This window comes from Wolffia australiana, chromosome 13, assembly GCF_029677425.1.
Source record: "Wolffia australiana isolate 7733 chromosome 13, ASM2967742v1".
In the NCBI taxonomy this organism is placed as follows: domain Eukaryota; kingdom Viridiplantae; phylum Streptophyta; class Magnoliopsida; order Alismatales; family Araceae; genus Wolffia; species Wolffia australiana.
In genome coordinates this window covers 1,056,312-1,078,070 of record NC_135847.1, presented here as the reverse complement: position 1 = coordinate 1,078,070, position 21,759 = coordinate 1,056,312, and the positions used below count along the sequence as shown (strand labels likewise).

Genomic DNA, 21,759 nt, shown 5'->3' with positions numbered 1-21,759 from the left:
TCAAATATTTTCACAATAAGACTAAATTATATATCATACTCTAGGGAACATGATACCCTGTCAATCTGAATTTCAGGACTTTCAAATTTTTAACTCTTCACATTTAATTTAATATTAGTTAAAAAACAGTGAGGTAAAAGTTAGTGAGATTTAATTGACTACATTTTCTGTTCCATCTGATTTTTTGCAAATTTATGGAGTGGGATTGAATGGCTGTCTGCAAAGTCAAAATATGCATTGACCGTATGATATTTCCTAAAAAGACAAATATTTTTCCTAGTGAAATGAATGCCGATTGACACATTTTTTGGCACCAATTCAATGGAAAACTAAAGATAACATGTGCTTTATAGTAAATAATACACTAATATCTGCTATCAATACCACTGTCTGTTGTCTAGAATGTAAATCCAGCATCAACATTTGGTAGCATCCACTTGCCAACATTATTTGGATCAATATCTATATCCGTCATAGTCAGTACCAATATCCAATATTGGCATCAGAGTCTGTTTGCACTATTCTGGATATCAGATATTGTTTGGGCTAACATAAATTTCTAGTCCAGATATCAACATTGGAACACTTAATGCTTGAATGCAAATGATTTTAAAGGGTAGATTAATAATAATAACAAAATTGACTAGCTAAGATGTCAAGTGAATGACAATTTTGTAATGTTTTATTTTTAATAAATAAACAAAAAACACCTAAATCTTTGTACTATTTTTATCATTCTCTAAGTGCATGCTTATCTCATGTCCAGACCCCAGAGGTCCAACACTCTGTTCTTCACTACCACAATTTCAAAACTCATTTACTATATCATTATTTCTTAAAGCATTAGATAATAAATAAACTTATTCATCATGTTTTGTCATAGTCCTCGTCATCGTCATAAGGGATGCCTAATCTCGGTCAACATCTGGTCAACCGATGATGAGGCTTTGGCCAAAAATTTAGACTTGAGAAGTTCATCTTGTCCAGTCAATGGGCTAACCAAGTATGTCAAGAGTAGAGGATGAATTCCTCGAGAGAGGTGCCAGTCAAAGTCAACGCTTTGACCAAATACAATAAAAAAGGGCAGAAAAAGGTTTTGGATGAAAAAAATGCCCTCATCCTTTGGTGAGATTCCTGTCGACATTTTTGGCTGCCCTCATGAACATACTTCTGATGTTCTTCGACTCCACGATGGGCGCTGACTTTTTTGTTGACTTTGAGTTTGACCGCTTCAAGTTTCCCTGTTTCCCCTGGCAAAAGATTAAATTTATATATAATAAAATATAAATTTGGTGAATCAAAAAAAAAACCCTTACATTTTGATGCGATGAGTGCGGATTCTGTTCTTCAGTTGATAGTGGAAGTGTCTCCCTTTTGGGAGTTTTTCTAGCCACATCATCCATGTCTATCCTGGCAAAAGATTGTTGAAAGAATGAAAACAAATTAAGATAAATAATAATCTCTAAATCACAAGGACTAGTGGATATCTTGAAAAATAGAGTTATGCAAATTAGCTTTCTAACATGAAAGAAATACAAATCCATCCAAGAACTCTCATATCTTTGATTATTTATTGGATCTTGATAATTGGATCCATACTCCATTTAAACCTTAACTAACTTTTGAATATGTTCAGGGCATTGATGAAGATTTTATCATGGGTTTGAATGACATTGATGCAAAAGATTAATGCAGGACAAGAATGCAAAAAAATATATTGAATTTTACTAGAATTATACAAATTTATGCCTATCATCGCATGTAAAATAACGTTTTTATGCATTAATTATGAATATACGGGAACAGGGCTGACCCGATATGGCTGCACAAGGCCTTCAACCATGTATCGTTGATATACTCCCCCAGAAGAGAAACTGCGTCAAATGCTGGACAACAGTAGATTGTTAAGATACACAGAGAGAGAGAGAGAGAGAGGTAGGGAGTTGGAGTGCGAGAGAGAGACTGATTGAGTAAGAGGCAGATATACATAGAAAGCCAGGGATAGAGAGAGAATGATAATTATACATATGTGGAGAGAGAGGGGTAGAGAGGGAGCTAGATTACCATTAACGGACCAGATTAAGAAAAACGATAATTTTCTCAAACGATAGAGGCGTACTAGAGGGAAATTAGCAACACTTTGAATTACAACAAAAAATAAGTGTACGGTGCAGTTAGTGAGTCCCAATGTAGCCAACCATGACAGAAAAGGCAGAAGAGAAGTCTCAAAAGGTTAAACGATTGAATACCGTACAAGTCTCAGAATCCTCTCTAACTGCAAAGTTTTTGTCCAATGTCAGCAGAGTCGCTTTCACATTGTTTACCTGCATTTTTAAATGACATCGAAGAAATCTGTTAGCAGAAATTTGTCTTTATACCTAAGACCAACCCATTTAGCATAGACCTTAGCATTTTATTCCATCCTTACCTTCTATTAGAAAATTTTGGGCTGTTAACATGTTTAGGGAAGCTAATGGCAAATTGGCCAGTCAGTGACATCAATTAGATTTTGACTCTCATGATGTCAACATCATTGTTAACATGATTTACCTTGTTGATGTTGACGGCCTGATATAATTCCAGTCATAATTGTCAAGAAAGCACAATAAAAGTCGGTAATCTTTACAATGTAGTTGGATCTTGGCAAGGACAGATTAACATAGAGGGATCCCTGAGAAGAGAAAGATGAGTGGGAGATATTAAAGAATGGAAGTCAAGAAAGGGAAAGATAGGGTGGAGTGCTAGGCCGCATCCACCAAGCACCTTTGGATCAGCCATACTGTTAAACATATAGAAAATTCTATGCAACCTGATGACGGAAATAAAAACAAGTCTGGCGTAGTCAGGTCACGAATATCCACGGCTCTATACGCACATGATACATTCTATACGATCAATGTTAATCATAATCACCAAAGCTTTCCAACCTTTAATACACCGTTATAATTAACCTTACTTTTTTCCCTTTCCAACCTTTTATACAAGTCTTCTTGAATGTCTTGCAGGGGGAATGTCTTATTTATAGAGTTTCCATTCAAGACAAAAAACCTCTTTCAAAGGGGCTCTTATGCTGCATCTGCCTCCCTCTTGAGGCACTCCTTGCTATTCCAGAAGTGGTGTTGTGGGAGGTTCATATCACAACCACATTACGTAGATGGATTTCAGGGTTGTTGAAGATGACAATAACTTTGACAAGGTTACCGCCAATGATTCTTATCGACTACGATAGAGTATCTCAGACTGTTGGTGACATGTACCAGCCCTAAAAATAGCAAAGTCCAAGAAAAAAGGATTGTCAACCCCATACAAATCAATGTCACCATCAACGTATGACGACCTAGTTGACGATGGCCAAGAGATACATAATTTTTTTTCTAAGATTATGTATGCTTTACAGCTATGATGACGTCAAAGCCTGTTGACATTGACCCCGTCATTGGCAAGCCATCAATACAACGTCAACATCATTGTCAAGGCCAAAAGTTGACGTGCCGAACCTTAATATCAATCATAAGATGATGACATCAATCATAAAATCAGTTTGTAGAGAGATGGACCCCAACTCTTTCACGGGTTGTAGAGAGATGGACCCCAACTCATAGGAAATATCAAATCCCTGCTTGTAACACCTTCGATACTAGAAATTCGGAAGAATGAGATGAAAAAGTACCAATTTGTCAATAAGATGGAATCTGGAAGAATGAAGTCCAGAACACGGTTCCAATTCCACAGAGATGGTAGAAGAAATATCAAGAAGAATTACAGAATCAATAAGGAAACACCAACGGGGCGGATCGCTCCCGTCGCCTTGGAGTGAGAGTATCTCCCGCTCCTGAAGAAGCCCAACAAACTTTTCCCCCTCTTCTTGTCACTTTGCTTCCCCATATTTATAGGCGGAGTCATCCCCTAATGGCCCTCCTGATCTCGATCTGATGTGGCAGCATTGACCTTCCTTTTCTTTCTTCTTTTTTCCAAGTATGTGCGGGGAAGACTCGTATCAATACTCCCCTTTCCCAAGACTAAATTGTCCTCAATTTTGAAGTTGGGAAACTGCTTTTCAATTGTCGGAACATCTTCCCGTGTCGCTTCACAATGTGGCAAATTCTGCCATTTAATGAGGACTTGCATGCAGTCTCGATTGAACCTGCATGAGAGTATAGCTTCTGGAATAACCTGCCACTCCCAATCGTCAGAGAGAATAGAGGTTAGTGGTAAAACCGTGTGATTTTCCCCTATGACCTTGCGGAGATGAGAAACATGGAAAACAGGATGGATTGTTGAAGTGGGGGGAAGATCAAGTTTGTATGCAACTGGTCCTATCTGTTGTAGAATTTTATATGGTCCAAAATATTTTGGGGAAAGCTTTTCAGAACGACGTCTTGCCAAGGTTTTCATTCTGTAAGGTCTAAGCTTGACGTAGACAGAATCACCCACTTGAAATTGGACATCCCTTCAGTGTTTATCATGCTGCCTTTTCATATTCGCTTGTGCCTTTGCAAGATGCGATTTGAGTGAACAGAGGATTGTATCTCGTTCTTGAAGCAATTTGTCTAAGGAATCTATCGGGGATGTGAAAGAACCATATCTGATCAACAATGGGGGGTCTCTTCCATAAACTACCTTGAAAGGGGTCATTTTAATAGAGGAGTGATATGACGTATTGTAACTGTATTCAGCCCAGTGTAACCACTTAGTCCATTGACGGGGACATTCTGAAGAAAAGCATCGGAGATAACACTCAAGGCTCCGATTGGTGACTTCCGTTTAGCCATCAGTCTCAGGGTGGTAGGAAGAGCTCATTTTTAAAGTTGTACCTTGATGTCTATGAATTTCCTTCCAAAAGGAACTAATAAACACACTGCCTCGATCAGATACAATAGAACAGGGAATTCCGTGAAGACGTACGATTTCCTTGATGAATATATCAGCAATGCTTGGTGCAGTAAAAGGGTGTTTGATAGCAATGAAATGGCTATATTACGATAACCTGTCCACTACTAGAAATATGGCATTGTATCCATGTGATAATGGCAATCCTTCAATAAAGTCAAGTGAAATATCTTCCAAAACTTGTTGTGGAATCGGTAGAGGTTGAAGTAACCCAGCGGGGGAAAGATTAGAAGGTTTATGTTGCTGACAGACTTGGCACTGAGAGACATAGGCCTTGATCTGTTTCTTCATTCCTGACCAGTAAAGTTGCTGAAAAATTCTCTTGTACGTTTTTTGGAATCCCCCATGCCCTCCTACCTTGGCATTATGAAATTCGTGGAGAATGAATGGAATAAGGGATGAATATTTGGGTAGCACCAGTTTTTGTTTGTAAAACATAAGATCATGATGCATGGAGTAATGTGGTACCGTTGCCTCTTGAGAGCCCAAAATTTGTAGGATGGAGTTTAATTTGGAATCTTCTAAGTATTCTTTGATAAGGGTGGGTCTATCGAGCCAGTGGGTGGTGGATACGGAGTGGCAATTTTTTTCTTCGACTTCCATTGATCTTTATAATGAATCAGCTACTACATTATTTTTTCCTGCCTTGTACCTTATCTCGAAGTTGAACCCAAGGAGCTTAGAAACCCACTTGTGATAATGTTGCGGAATTTCATCTTGATCATTCAAAAATTTCAGGCTGAACTGATCAGTATGTATATAGAATTTCTGGAACAGTAAATAATTCTTCCATTTCCTTACTGATAAAACCACGGCCATTAACTCTCTTTCATAAGCTGACCTCAATTTTGTGTGAGAAGATAAGGCCTTACTGAAATATGCAATGGGATGACCATCTTGAATGAGGACAGCCCCTATGCCCACTCCGGATGCATCTGTTTCTACCACAAAAGGCTTGGTAAAGTCAGGTAGTTTCAGAATAGGTGTAGTTGCTAGTGCTTGTTTGAGTTGATTGAAAGCTAAGGTGGCCTCCTCATTCCATAGAAATGCATTCTTCTAAGTAAGGAAGTTAGGGGGTGAGCCTTGGAAGCATAGTTGGCAACAAATCTTCTATAATAATTGGTGAGTCCCAAAAATCCTCTTAATTGTTTTATTGAAGAAGGAATGGGCCATTGACTGATAGCGTCAATCTTGTTGCTGTCGGTGGCTACCCCTTCTTGAGATATGCAGTGTCCCAGGTAATCTATTTGATCTTGTGCTATTTGGCACTTGGTCTCATTGACCCGTAACTGGTTGGCATGGAGAATCTTGAAGACTGCATGTAGGTGATTTTCATGTTCAGCAGGTGTCTGGCTGTATATCAGTATTTCGTCGAAGAAGACCAATACAAACTTTCTTAAATGCGGCAGGAAGATAGAATTCATGAGGGCCTGAAAGGTAGCAGGTGCATTGGTAAGCCCAAACGGCATTACTGTAAATTCGTAGTGCCCTTGATGAGTCTTGAAAGCCGTCTTCGGAATGTCTGGTTCAAACATACGTATTTGGTGATACCCAGACTTCAGGCCTAATTTTGTAAAAATTGAGGACCCATGTAATTCTTCCATTAGTTCATCTACGATGGGAATTGGATAGCGATTGGGAACTGTGATCTTGTTCAAAGCCCTGTAATCTATGCACATTCTCCATCCACCATCCTTTTTCTTTATCATTAGGGCTGGACTGGAGAAGGGACTGGATGAAGGTCTAATGAAATTTGAGTCCAATAATTCCTGAATAACTCTTTCCAACTCATTTTTATGCAGATGAGAGTAACGGAAAGGTCTGATGTTGGTAGGCTTAGAATTTGGAATCAAATGAATTTGATGGTCGATAGGGCGCTTAGGGGGGAGGCGATTACTTTGGGTAAAGACGCTGGAATAAAGCGTATGAAACTTATGAAAAGGGGACTTCAGTTGTAAAGTGTGTACCCAGGGTTGGTTGGGATTGCAGGCTTCATGTATTTCCCGAAATTGATCCTTGCTCCTCATAAATTCTTGGACAGATAAGTCAGCAGGGACCCCCAGAGGTAGTAAATTTTGGTCAGTTCTGAGAGTGTAAACTTTGCCATTCCATAAGATTTTAAGATTTAATAACTTGTAGTTGCTGTAAAACCATTCAAGAGTTTTCAACCACTGTACTCCCAGTATGATGTCCATGTTCGGCATTGGAATGGGAATGAGATCTTGAGTCACTTGGAGGCCTGGCATATATATAGGGACATTTAGACAAATGCCTACAGATTGCGGGAGCACGTCATTTGCCAGAAGTATATCAAAAGGGGGTCCTTGAAACACCGTAAGGTATAATGTTGTGACCAGTTCTGAGTTGATGAAGTTATGAGTAGCCCCTCCATCGATTAGAATCCTCACTCTGACCCCTTTAATGCTCCCCCACAACTTTACCAAACCGTTTGGAGAGGCAGATACAGAGAAATGGAATGCAATTTGAGCAGTAAATAAAGACCCCGTGTTTATGGGTGTTTCATCAGTCTGCATATAATCCACTTCATCCTCATTAGTTGGAGACTCTTGGTCACCTTCCAGGACCATAATCAGATTGAGATTCCTTTTGCAACGATGTCCTGGGGCAAAACGTTCATTGCAATAAAAACACAAACCTTTGTCCTTGCCTTGCTGGAACTCTTTTTCTGTCAGCCTTAAGTTTCGACGTCTACCATTACGGTCCGAAAATTGCTGAGAATGTGGAGGTTGCTGTCTGCTTGTGGAAGCCACGCTATGAGGAGGCGCATAATGCTGATTATAATGATGGCTGGGTTCATGCGCAGGTCTCTTACCCTTGATATCAATAGTGGATGATGTGGGATAGCATGGATTGTTTTGCCATGCCGTATATAGAATTCCAAGGACAAATCCATAATCTCTTTCAGTCCATAAGGTCTCGCCTTGATAACTTCCCTGCAAATTTCGGGTTTTAGCCCCCTCAGATATGCATTCTCTTTGACGTCCCTTTGAAGGTGAGGGATCTGTGCAATAAGGCGTTCAAAAACAGCTCTGTATTCAGTGACGAAACCAGTCTGTTGAATCTCAAACAAAGATTTATAAAGTCTTCAAGAGCAAATGCTATATCGGCTAGAAAAATGCTCCTTAAATTCTTCCCAAATTTTCATACCGAATTCCAACTCAGCATACTCGAACCAATCTTGAGCATCGTCATCCAAATGTAAGGAAAGTAGATGCATTTTGTCAGTATCATGCATTGGATGTAAATGAAAAAATCGTTCGACTCGCTTGATCCAACCATCCGGATTCTCTCCTTGAAATATCGGTAAATCACCACGCTTGAAGAGAGGATCCGCGATTACCCTGGCTTGTTGGTGACGATCTTCCGGTTGATCGCGAGGTGGCCTTGGCTCAGGAATTGCTGCGGCCCTGGGCGAGGCTATCGCTTTCATTTCTGCCATCTGTACTCTGATGTCCGACATTTGTTCCATAATACTCTCAAGAACGCAGTTTGTGCGTTTCTGAAATTCAAGAATGCTCAATTCGCCCTCCATAATTGATTACGGAATCTTGAAAAGAACTTGTATATCAATATTGCAAGTGTCCGAGGATTAAAACGGGTCCGATACCAGTTGATACGGTCCTCGTAGGAAATATCAAATCCCTGCTTGTAACACCTTCGATACTAGAAATTCGGAAGAATGAGATGAAAAAGTACCAATTTGTCAATAAGATGGAATCTGGAAGAATGAAGTCCAGAACACGGTTCCAATTCCACAGAGATGGTAGAAGAAATATCAAGAAGAATTACAGAATCAATAAGGAAACACCAACGGGGCGGATCGCTCCCGTCGCCTTGGAGTGAGAGTATCTCCCGCTCCTGAAGAAGCCCAACAAACTTTTCCCCCTCTTCTTGTCGCTTTGCTTCCCCTTATTTATAGGCGGAGTCATCCCCTAATGGCCCTCCTGATCTCGATCTGACGTGGCAGCATTGACCTTCCTTTTCTTTCTTCTTTTTTCCAAGTATGTGCGGGGAAGACTTGTATCAATGTCACACAGTTTTTCCCTCAGCGAAGGCATGAATTATTGTGGAATAAAGTTTCATTACCTTACAACAGAGCCAAGCTAACACTTTGGAGTCATTAAGCCGAAAGTACCGAGAGGAACCGATTTCTGCAAGTGACAGGGACAGAACAATCATCCAACAACGGACTTTTGAGGTTTAAATTCAAATAAAAAACAGATAGACTTGAAATTTGAAAAGACACAGCCCATGTTACCTTTAACTTCGCAAACAAGGCCCATGCAATTTTCTGCAGTGGAGAGAAGATGGTGGTAGGCTGGGTAGCCTTCCACAAAGAGAATCTCATTTAGTTCTCTGAACATGCCCTCGTCATGACTCTTCTGCAAAGATAGTGTTAGAAGTGGGGCTGTTCTTGTAAATATCTCTTTAGATTTAGCCCTTAAAATTGACTTTAAACAAAACTTAAGTGCTGCTACACATTCATAGTCATTTTTTTATACATCCACCACCGTGAGAAGGATCATTTTATGCTTCCTCTTTCATGAGAATGAATACACATAAAATGATAAATATATGTATGAAAAAATATAAATAAAAAATCCGGCACAACAACATTTTTAAGCTCACCTTCATTCTCGCTTCTTCAAAAATAGGTAAGAAGAGAAAAATAGGGTCATATCCTGTCGCGATGAAAAGGCTGCCATCTGAGCATCAGAAAAGGGTACAGTTAGCTTATGAACCATGTTAGCAATGGATCTGATGGTTGAAGTCAGATAATAAAAAGGACTAACTTTGTTGAGTCCCAACAGCATTGATGTGGGACAAAGACAATGACAATGACAGACAGTTGACATATGGCAAACGACATCATCAACTCCAGCCGGCATTAGTGTTGTCACCACCAACCGCCCATGCATGAAGAAAATTTCTGCCAGCATCATTGTCATCGTCAACTATGCCAGTTAAAATTGATGATGTCATTGACCATGATGGGATTGATGACTTTCTTTAATTAAAATTTGACTAAGTGAATGGCTGACATTGATGGACGGCATCTACCGGGATACCCCTTCATCCTCATTATCAACCACCTTAAAATTCATCAGTGTCAATGTCGTCATCAATTATCAAGAAGGGGTGATGGCATTGAAATTGAGCAGTGTTGAACCCTAGCGCAGACATAAAACTTTGAATGGATTTCGACAGAAAAATGTGAAAAAAGAAAGGAAATTACCTTCAGAAACATAATCTCCAAGAAACCAAGAACCAAAACCTTGCTTAAACCAGTGAAGCTCATGAACCAACCCATTCCTATGGACATAGCAGGTTGGAGCACCTGAAAAGACCAAGATTTATAATTTGATCTATTGACGTGTTATCTTTCTGCATTTTACAAGTTCAAGCCTAACTCAAGTGATTATTAGTTTGGGAAGTATATATGATTTAAATTGGTGTATGATATAAACCTTGATGTAGGCTCTTACCGGGGAGGGGGCTAGACAAGAAGGTGTAGATGTTCCCAGGGTTGGACAGGAGAAACGGGAATGATTGAAGGAGAGATCAAACAGATGAGGCAGGGACCGACCCGGCACAAGCCACCTGAAGATGCAGTGAGGTAGAGACGATCATGTGAGACGGGGATGGCACAGGGAGGGATGAGGTTCCAACATAGAGGGAAGAAGAGACAGGTGCTTCCAATAACAAGACACTTCTCTGGCTACCCTCTTAAAGGGAAGTGTACTATTTTAAGGGAAACATGCAAAAGAGTAAAGGCACGACTACCAATAAGAGGGGATTAGGATCACATGAGTGTATAAGTCTAAGTAGAAAGCTGCTAGAACTTTGAAAGGAAATAAAGCAAGGCCAGCATCCAGATATCGGATGAGATTTTCTTGCTGAAGTGTCTATTTCCCTCTCTCTCTCCCTGTCTCTCATACTTTTATGAGATTTTCTTCCACTATCATAGTCAGGTTTGTAAGTATGTGATACTGTCATGGTAATTTTGATTTTGGCTAGTTTGGGGTCATTATTTCCCAGTCAATGATGGATTTGTCTAGCCAGTGTATTACATTTAGGGAGTGGCACGGTCCTCCTCTTTTGGAATGGATACAGAAAGTACAACTATTATCACATTCTTTTTTCCTGGCTTGTCATGGATTTCAAAATCGAAATCAAGGAGTTAAGACAGCCACTTGTGATAATGCAAGTGAACTTCTACTTGGTCTGATAAAAATAAAAGGCTGGGAGGTCAGTGTATACAAATTTATTTGGAACATAAGGTAATGTTTCCACTTTTGAATACCCTATAAGACTGTCATCAATTCTCTTCGATAGGCAGGTTTGAACTTGTCAAGGTGATAATACCAGACTCTTGTCTGGTATGAGATTTTTGCAATGGGATGAGATTTTTGAAGCGAAAAATCTGGTTTGAAGTACAGGTTAGAAGATATTGCTAGGTTCAGTGTTGATACGATCCCCACCAGAGAATGTATCAAAAAGGAAGAGGAGGGAGCTGACCCTGGCAGGATGGGCAACACCGAGGGAGCGAGGATGTCGAGGTAGATAGTAGCTATCAAAGGGAAACACTCGAATGTAACTTCAAATCCTACCCTCCAACAAGGAGGGCTACATATTTAAAGGGAAATGCAGACGAGAATGCCCCTAGTGGGCATACTATAGGGAGTAGATCTTAACAAGTGTTTTAAACACAGTTTCTATCTCATTCGACCATTTGAAAGATTTCGTTAGCAAACCTGTAAGTGGTTGGGCCAAAGTTGTGTACCTTGCTACAAATCGTCTGTAGTAACTGGTTTCTCCCAGAAATCCCCTTTACTGCTTGACTGTATTAGGTGGTTCCATTGTGGGATGGCTTCAATCTTTGATGAGTTAGAAGACACTCCTGCGATTGAGATCCCATTTCCTAAGTTTTCAATGTAATGGCGCCCAAACTGGCACTTTTCAGGGTTGACATGGAGGTTGTTTTTGGCTAATAATTCAAATACGGTTGCCAAATGTCTCTCATCCTTCTGACTATCTTTAATGTATATCAGTACGTCATCACAATATACCCTAGAAAACGTGGAAAGTCATTTTTGAAGATAGAGATCATGAATAACTGGACTGCAGCTGGGGCATTTGACAACCGAAAGAGATCAGATTGAATTTGAAATGTCTCTGATGTGTCTTAAAAGCTGTCTTGTAGATGTCAGTAGGATGCAATTTTAATTGGCCATACCACAATCTTAGGTCTAACATAGAAAAAATGGCATTTTATGTAATTCTTCTAACAACTCATTCACAGTAGGCATTGGAAAACAATTAGGGATAGTCAACACATAAGCAATAGCCTCTCTCTCTTTTTTATTAACAATGATGGCTAGAAAAGAGCTATTAGATGGCCTAACGAGATTCATATTGAGCAGCATCTGTGTGAGTACTTCAACGTTTATTGTGAAGGTGAGAATATAGGTCGGGCCAAATGTTAACAGGTTGAGACCCTGAGATTAGGTCAATCTAATGACCACCGCCCCTAGAGGGAAGCAACATCCTTGGTTTTCGAAATACGAATTGAAATGCCAACGTTATGTAATGATGATAAGAGTCCAGGATGGAGTATGCATCTGTAGTGGCCACCATGTGCTGCCTGTCGACCCATTCAATCTTTTGTACTGACATAACTCAGTCTGCTCATTATCAAACAAAAATACTGTTTTGATTTTAGCTCTGGGTCAGCTTGAATGGTGATCTCCTTATCCTGTCACAATATATTTAGAATCAAATGGTTACAGTTGCAATGAAACCATGAATTGGTCCTGAGTCATGGAATGGCTAGGATTATGTCAAAATTACTAAACATGAATGGGTTCATACTCTTTGCAAATTAAAGTCCCTGAAATTGCAATGGGGCATTAATGAAAATTCTTGCAGTATACCCATCAGGGAGACTAATTTCTGACATATGAAGTGAAATTTGCTCCTCTGTCAATTAAGACCTTAACCTTATGGAGTTAAATGGTCCCCATAAGTTTGGATTTAGTTACATGGCCATAAGAACTCTGACTTTCGGCAGTGTGAGAATTTCCTGAATTCCAAGGGCGATATACTTCTTTACCTCAGCTCGAATTCTTGATTTTAATCATCTAAGATGTAGTTTCATGGACACAAGTTGGTAAATGTGATAAGAATGCAGCTAAGGCTTTGAATTCTGTTGTAACCCTCGTACCAAAAACTCAAATTAACTTTCAGCTTAGTTCTCAACACAAACAGAGGTCTGGAGCAGGAAGGAGAAGTAGCAGAGGAATAGAGAGGAGTGGCGAGATGTCGGCTGAGGCTCGCAGCTCCCTCGGTTGTCAGGAGGCTCGGCAGCTCGTTGGTAGCTCGCTGGAGAGACCAAGGGTGAAGGTTAGGGCAAGGGAAGAGTGAGAGGGAGAAAAGTCGAGAGCTTACAAGTTGTGTCGATGCCCTTCAGCTCCTCAGGCTCCCTCCTTATGACTCGCGGCACTCCCGCGAGTCATAACGCCTGATGGACGGGGCCCGAGACGGCCCTCTGTGGAGACGAAACGTCAGGGGGCCGTTTCGTCTTCCATCGATTGTAGACCCTGAGCAGGGTCTTAACAAATTCTGACCAGTAGTTCAAAACAGACCCTGTCTGGGCGAATGTTCATAAGTTGTTCACATAATGATTTAGACAAAAGACTATATCTGCGTTCAAAATGCTTTCTCATAAGAGTCATGGGTCAAACCCAAAGCTTTTCTCTCTATCTTTTTTTTTAATAAAGTTTTTCTCTGTATAAATAAAACAGGCCTGAGCATGCGGGGGCCTTCCATCTGAAGGGAAACTAAGCAAAATTTTTCTGGATCTGAAATACAATAAACTTTAAAAAAGCATATGATGCAATTTAGCCACATCTGGGGGGAACGTACTGTCAAATCAAGGCAAATCTCCTTTTCTAATTGTTTTCTGATGGAGTATCTTGATTAACTGGAATACGAGTGCACACTGTAACTGCTCTTGTTGTGGATCTAGAGGTGGTCGGAATGTTACCTTCCAGCTCTTATTCATGTTTCTAAGTTGCTGTGGAATGTTCAACAAGATTTCGGTGGTTTCTGCTGCTCAAGATTCCACCTTTTCTCTTTTCATTAACCTCTTCCACGACTATTAGTTGATGCACCACAATTTAAAAATATCTTTGACCTATCTGAGCATTGAGCAGAGCAATGCCAATACACCAAATTTATCAGAGAGTTTGTCAGCTTTGTTTCCGCCGGCGTGGGAGTGGAAGACTGCAATGTCTTGTTCTGTAAGCAATGATGGAGGATCGACAGTATTCTAATAGCAGTTGATAACATCATGGTATCAATGCAGGTAATTCTGATGCATAAACCTTCTTGAAGATTCCAGAAGAAAATCCAGCAAATGTAGGTCGATGTCGCTATGGTTTTTCTGACAGGAATGCAGATATGAATCAATGGGGTTTCACAAAGAGGAAAAAATAATGAGTGTTGGATGGAAGAGAAAGAAGACAAGAATGAGAAGGATCTGAATATCCTTCTCTCTGGTCGCAGGCCTCTCCTATACTCCAGTCTTCAGCTGCAGTTGCCTGTCAAGTCAAAGACTTTCTTGAAAAATTTCCCCTATCTTCCTGACTACTCTTTATTTATAGGATCCTGAGTACCTGTCTTTACTCTCCTCTCGCAGACATGGTTGTCAACCTCTTCTAGGCTCGCCTCTGGCATTTTCTTGAAAGGAACATGTCAGAATTGCACTGTTTCTGTGAAGGATATTGTATTTTTAAGTATTTTTAAGTAACGGACCATTCACTCTTCGTCCTGAAGCTCTTATTATCGAGCTCATCCACTTTTTTTTCGAAGGAAAAGAGTTCATGTTCTTATTAATGTGTTGCTTTGACTTCAGTTTCTTCGATGAATTTGATTCCTCGCCTTCGATCTTTTTTAATGGAAAGGGGCAGGCTCCTGAAGGTAGACAACTACAGGCCCCTCTACTAGAAATAACATTATAGAGAGATATGATCAATCAAAATGATTCATCTAAGTGAAATAAATCAGGTGGTAGAGGACATAAGAAATACAAAATATGATAGCCACGAATGCAGATCAAGTAAAAATTTTCCACAGTTACCAGAAGCAAAAAGATTTACCAGACTTTGGATGGCGCAAAGACATGATGCATCCATCAGCGTTTCCACTCTCTCCGCCAGCATTCTCACCGCATAGTGCTGCAGAATTTTCTCTAGACGATGAAGGAAGACCTGAGCAAAATCAAAACCCCCGGGGAAGCAAAATTCGAATGAGGAATCACTCCCAAACTTCAGACATCGCATTAGGACTAGCAAAACAGATCACGAACCAAAAACATCCACAGAGACTTTGAAATTTCAACCTCAAACTCCCACCAGATGATATTGCAGAGCACAAAAACTTTTTAACATAAAATCAAAAAAAACACGAGAAAGAAGACGAAGAAAACGTCAAAAACTTACACGGAAAGATCATAACACGCGTTTCCTTCCCTTCCAAGCCATCAAACCAAGACATTTCTACTCTCCTGCGCAATCCCGATCGCCTTCTCTTCCCTCGTGTTCGCCTTCTTCCCCGCCAACGAGCGCGCCAATCTACAATTAAACCCTTAAATTCAAATACAAAAACGGAATCTGTTAGGATCCAATTAGGGGTCTACTATCGGTATCCATCCATCCATCCGTATCCGAATCCGTATCCGATATCGGTATTCGAATACAAAAACGGAATCAGTTATTGGATATTTCTATTCCCGTTATCCTTACACTACCTCTAAAAAAGAAAGACCCTGAAAGAAACTAGGATAATGTTTAGCAGATAATGATAACGATAACGATGATTATATCTCGCCGCTGTCTAGTCAGCCATTGTCCTCCAGCCTCTGCGGTTGTCGCCTCACACCGCCATTGCTCGGCTCATGCCATTGCAGTTAATATATGAATTTACACATATATTATACATACTAATATACAAATTTATTTTAAAATTCCAAATTTTGTAAATCTTATATGTTTTTTTCCACTATCTGATACTGAGACATGACAAACAATTAAAATAAGAAACACACACGGATAACGGATCCGATATACAATACAGTAAAAAATCAAGAAATGTTGTCCGAAAATGAGTACCGGATATCATTAATGGACTTCCCAATTTTGTACTAATTTTATATGAGATCCATATCGATATCCGATACATGTTTTCTGATTTGATATCTGAACAGTAGCACCCTAGAATCAACCAGAGAATTATGCATAATTGGCCTACTCATCCAACCAAGGGTTACCACATGGCGAGTCAGAAAATTAAGAAATGGAGGCAGCCTCGTCAAGGAAGGAGAGATAGGTTCAGTTTTTTAATAAAATAATTTTGTTTTCCTCTTCTGGAATGGTTTGATAATGATTAATTTGGCAACACCTTCATGCCCATATGACCCGAGGAACCAATACGACAGATCCCTATGCTTATCTCCCACGTTGGGGACCATCATATTTAATATATCTTTATGTGTTAAAAATTATTTGACCAACTCTGGCCATTCACCCTGACCATAGGTGTGCAGAAAAGCCAGAGTAAATGCCCACTGGCCAGGGCAAGGGCACTAAGCAATTCCTATTTCTCTTTCAAAATATATATTTATTTTTTGATATCTTTGTTACATAATTGCTGCAGTTGTTAATCAAGACACGCCTGTGTTTTCAAGAATAAGTCTCTTCATTATGGATTTAAATACAACACGAGCCTGGCTTGTTAGTTCAAATATGGAACATATATAGCAGTCTAAGGCACTGTGATCGAGTGTCGCTGCTGCCACGATCCACTGAGATTCAGCCATGTATCACATGGATTCGTCCCTACGAAAAAACCATCCATGATTGAGATTATTTTCTCCTCTAGACTTTATACTTTGGTTAAAACCTTATATTAGTAAACCATATTATTTATAAGCCAACCAAAGTTTGAATAACTGTTTATATTTACCACCACCTCACCAAATCAAATATTAGGAAGATAATTACACGATTAAGCACAGTGAAAGCCAAGCGTTGGTAATAGCGTAGGCGCCATCACAACTGATGACGTCGCTTGATGCGGACATGACACGTGGAGGTTGCTAGTTTGCACATGTCAATAAGAAAAAGTCGAAAATACCCTAAATGTTACGCGGTATTTTCTGGGTATTTTCGTCATTTGGAAGTGCTGACGTGTAGTAACAAGGTAGGGTAGGACTGGGAAGCTACCGGCTGGATAAGGACAGGTGCCGGTAAGCTGAATACGTGTCGACATTTGAGTGGTTACTTTTCTGGGGAAAATTCGAGAAGTTGATCGCCGGCCTACTATATAAAGCTCTCCAGTGGTCAGTGTAGTCGTCATCCTGTCCATCTTATCGATTTCGCCCCTCTTTTCATCGATCTTCTGCATTCGAAGTAATTTGTTGTCAATCTTCGGTGCAAATCGTCTGTTCGCAGAAGGAATCGTTGAACTGCAGTTGCTCAGGTGGTTTGATTTTGAAATTTGCCGTTCTTTGGAGCTCCGATCGAGAGTTTTTTCCGTGGAATCGAGGCCTTCTTCATTGCCAGGTGAGGTATCTTCCCTGTTGTTTGATTCTATTGTTTCTCTTTCGGTTGATTCTCCGAAGTTTCCTCTGGCTGATTTTCCTGCCGGATCCTTGCGAGAAATCGCCTGTGTCGAATGTTTTCCCTCCTGTTTAAGGCTCCGACCCAGAAAGTCGTTGGGAAATCGAGGAAGAATCTCCTCCGTTGCTCGACTTTAACTTGTTTCTTTCGTTGTATTCTCCAACGAATATCCTTCAAAGTTGTTCTTCCAGTTTCCGGCTCCAATATTGAAATTTACCTTTTAGTGACGAGTCCTTATCCATCGCAGGCGAAGGATCTCCGCCGTTGCTTGATTTTATTTCGATTACTTCTACGGATTTCACGCTGGCGGATTCTTCCGGGGGTTCGAATCCTGATTCGCGTTCTCGATCTTGCAGTAATGGCGCTCGCGATGGACATGTACAATAGAAACATTAGGCCGATGGCGGGAGAAGACGTGATCCCGGGCTTGGATCCTCCCTCCTTCTCCCTCTCCTTCTCTCCGGCAAACCCTAGATCCTCCGATCGCCCCTCATCCTTCCAGACGAATCCAAACCACCAGATCAAACCCGATCAGAGCTTCTCCCTCAGCTACCTCAGCCCGAGGCCACAATCAATGAAGAACACGGCCACCGGACCTTGCAAGCTCTACCGAGGAGTGCGGCAGCGGCATTGGGGCAAATGGGTGGCCGAAATTCGCCTGCCCAAGAACCGAACTCGGCTCTGGCTGGGCACGTTCGACACCGCCGTCGACGCCGCCATGGCGTACGACGACGCCGCCTTCAAGCTGCGCGGCAAGCTGGCCCGGCTCAACTTCCCGGACCGCCCGCCGGCCGGGCCGCTCCCCGCCGCCGTCGACGCGAAGCTGCAGGCCATCTGCGAGTCCACCGGGGCTGCGGCGACGCCGCCGCCGCCGCCTCTGCCGACTGCCGAGCCCGGAATTGGCGGGCTGAAGTTCTCTGATCCTTCTTGGGACGACGCCCAGGACTTGCTGCAGAAATTCCCATCTTTGGAGATCGACTGGGACGCCATCCTCTCCAGCTGACGGTCCAGATTTCTCCAGGTTCTTCCTCTCTCGTCTCTTTTTAGCGATTTCTGGTCTCTGTCTCAGCTGTTTTTTGGGTCTGGGCTGGAGATTAGAGGCGGTCTGTACAGTTTCTTGGCCGCCCTTGAACTAGTCAGTCATCATCTTCGCTGTATTTGAGAAGATTGTGATTGTATCTTTTTTTGCAATTTCGATCTCGTGTGAAGATTTTGGCGTGAAATTGAAATGGTGCTCCAGAGTGGTTGATCAAGATCGTAGTTTTTTCAACCAATTTGAACCGGAACTCTTTCCTTGATTGATATTCGTGTTGAATTTTCTTTCGTCTGTTTTGTAGTCTCTCTCTTTATTTTTGTGCCTGTGTCTTAAATCTCTTTCTCATTCTCTCCCACTCCCACACGCGCCGTCTCTCTATTTGTTTCGTCAAACCCTTCTCTCTCTCTCTCTCCCTCCCTCTTTTTCTATCTTTCTTTTTTCTCTCTCTGCTTGTATGTCTCTCCCTCTCATACTTCCTCTTTATCTCTCTCTCCTCTGTCTCTGTCTCCCCCCCACCTTTTTCTTTCTATGGCACTCTCAATCTCTCTCTCTCTCTCATTTCCTCTTTATTTCTCTTTCTTTTTTCTCTCTCTCTCTCTCTCATTTCCTCTTTATTTCTCTAACTTTCTTTTTTCTCTCTCTCTCTATTTCTTTGTGCCTCGTTTCCTCTCTCTCTCTCTCTCTGTCTCGCTATTTGTGCGTCTCTCTCTCTCTCTGCCTTTCTTTCTTCTCTCTCTCCTCATACTTCCACTTTAACTCTCTCTCATCTCTCGCTCTATTTCTGGGTCTCTCATCTCTCTCTATTTGTGGGTCTCTCTCTCTCATCTCTCTCTATTTGTGGGTCTCTCTCTCTCCTCTTATTTCCTTTAAGTCTCTCTCTCATCTCTCTCTATTTGTGGGTCTCTCTCTCCTCTTACTTCCTCTTTAACTCTCATTCTCTCTCTCGCTCACAATTTGTGTGTCTCTCTCTCCTTCGCATACGTCCTTTTTAACTCGCTCTTCTCTCTTTCTATTTGTGTGTCTCTCTCTTCATATTTCCTCTTTAACTCTCTTTCTCTTTATTCCCTGTCTCTCCACCTCTTTCTCTCTCTACGCCACTCGCAATCTCTTCCTCTATTTTGTCTCTCTCTTCAATCTCTTCCTGTCTCTCTCTCTGTGCCGGAGACCTAGAGAGAGTGGAATATAAGAAAGGTAACGAAGGTAGAAACCTTGGAGAATGAAAGACAAGTCAAATAAAAATGGAGGAAGAAACTTATGGTTAGTGAGAGAGAGCAAATGAGAGAGAGAGACACCGAAAGGTCAAAAACTTGGGATTAGATAATTTGAGAGAGAAAAAAACATATTTTAAAAATAGAGAGATAATTTGAGAGAGAAATAATGAAAGAAGGGATAGAACGGGAAAACTTGTGGCGAACGATGGAGAAATGCGTAAAAATTGTGAAAGACAGAAAGGAGAGAGGAAGATTACGAAGAGAGATAAGGAGTGGGAGAAAGCTGTGGCGAAAGAGGGACGAGGGGAGGAGTCAAGGCCACAAAAGCCAGCAGAGATAAGACTGCAGAATTGACACAGCGATGCATGATTGAGAGAGACTAAGAGAGAGACAGAGAGAAAGAGAAAGACTAAGAGAGAGAAAGAGTAAGACGAGGAGAGAGAGGGAGAGAGAATGAGAGAGGGGAAGAGAGAGAAAGAGAGAGACTAAGAGAGAGAGAGAGAGAGACACGAAGAGAGAGAGGGAGAGAAAAAGAGAGGGAGAGAGGAAGAGAGAGAAAGATAAAGAGATACAGAGACTTGAGGAGAGAGAGACTGCAGAATTGGCAAAGTCGTGCATGAGAGAGAGATAGATACAGATAGGGAGATAGAGATATAGAGAGATAGAGATAGATATAGAGAGATAGAGATATAAATAGAGATAGACCGATCGATAGAGATAGAGATATAGAGATAGAGATATAAATAGAGATAGAGATAGAGATAGAGATAGAGATAGAGATAGAGATATAAATAGAGATAGAGATATAGAGATAGAGATAGAGATAGAGATAGAGATAGAGATAGAGATAGAGATAGAGATAGAGATAGAGATAGAGATAGAGATAGAGATAGAGATAGAGATAGAGATAGAGATAGAGATAGAGATAGAGATAGAGATAGAGATAGAGATAGAGATAGAGATAGAGATAGAGATAGAGAGAGAGGGTCCCATTTAATTTGAGAATGGTGGAGTCGGCAAGCTAGCCTCTTACTTTGCTTCTCTCTCTAGGCTTGGTGGACCGTATGCTGCAGGCACAAGCAATAGTTAACCAAAACACGCCAAAAAAGACATATGGTCAGGAAAGCTCCACCCACTGGAGCACTCAACTTCAGAATATTGCAGACTTTTTTCTTGTTTACAACCATTACCCACTAGAACTCCACTTATCCCAATCTCTCTCCATCTCCATTTTTTTACCCGGATAATGATAAAGCTTGATAATCATTTATCAATGATGTATATAATTTTTTATCCATTTCATTATCCTTTCTGCCTGTTTTTTTCTCATGCATTATTTATCTAAGAGAGTATAGTCTACATCATGTAAGACTTCATTATGTTTTGCTACCTTCCATACTGTTCTTGTTCTCCAATCATCTTTAGACAGACCTTAGATGTTCTATGCATTACTTACTATGATGCTCTTTCTTAAGTCAAATCATAAAACACATATGTATCAGAGCTCTTTCCTCTTTGTAACTCTCTTAATAATTACTTATCCTACGATAAATAATTAAGACTTTAAACTGTAAGGGAAATGAATGAAAAATCTTTTACAAATTATATCTGCTAGTATGGTTAAACAAGTGATGTTTGACCATTCGGTCAATGGACCAAATCATTGAGTTAGGACTCATACTTCTGTTACCTTTTTAAAACCAGGTTATATGGTTATTTTCAAATATTTATCTTAATAAGAAACTATCGGAGTAGTGAAACGTGATGGCCAACATGAACTTATATAACTACCTTAGATATTTATTCCTGAATAATTGGATTATTTTTTAGAGCTTAAATATAGATGAATTAACTTAATTTTAAAAAATTAAGAAGTTAATTTCAGATGTATAAAATATTTTAAAAGATTTTTTGAAGTTAA

At 40.6% G+C, this 21,759-nt stretch overlaps 2 protein-coding genes across 8 annotated transcripts; one reads left to right on the top strand and one right to left on the bottom strand.

Annotated features, from left to right (window-relative positions):
* Window positions 1-940: 940 nt before the first annotated feature.
* LOC144711422 (ribonuclease H2 subunit B) lies at window positions 941-15,555 on the bottom strand. 7 transcript variants are annotated; one of them, XM_078585415.1, is made up of 10 exons: window positions 15,414-15,555; window positions 15,072-15,182; window positions 10,148-10,249; window positions 9,541-9,617; window positions 9,170-9,293; window positions 8,998-9,062; window positions 2,255-2,324; window positions 1,814-1,886; window positions 1,317-1,410; window positions 941-1,250 (listed from the first exon to the last, which is right to left on the bottom strand). In XM_078585415.1, exons 1-10 carry the CDS (start codon window positions 15,466-15,468, stop codon window positions 1,116-1,118), a joined length of 906 nt encoding a protein of 301 aa, XP_078441541.1. In that variant the 5' UTR covers window positions 15,469-15,555; the 3' UTR covers window positions 941-1,115. The 7 variants fall into 7 exon arrangements, 5 of the variants coding, with proteins under 5 accessions (XP_078441541.1, XP_078441542.1, XP_078441543.1 ...); XM_078585416.1 differs by having other exon boundaries at window positions 941-1,241; XR_013583543.1 differs by having other exon boundaries at window positions 1,195-1,241; window positions 2,250-2,324.
* A 1,779-nt stretch (window positions 15,556-17,334) lies between these two features.
* LOC144711141 (ethylene-responsive transcription factor RAP2-13-like) lies at window positions 17,335-18,814 on the top strand. The gene is made up of 2 exons (XM_078585064.1): window positions 17,335-17,534; window positions 17,839-18,814. Exon 2 carries the CDS (start codon window positions 17,950-17,952, stop codon window positions 18,592-18,594), a length of 645 nt encoding a protein of 214 aa, XP_078441190.1. The 5' UTR covers window positions 17,335-17,534; window positions 17,839-17,949; the 3' UTR covers window positions 18,595-18,814.
* Window positions 18,815-21,759: the final 2,945 nt, after the last annotated feature.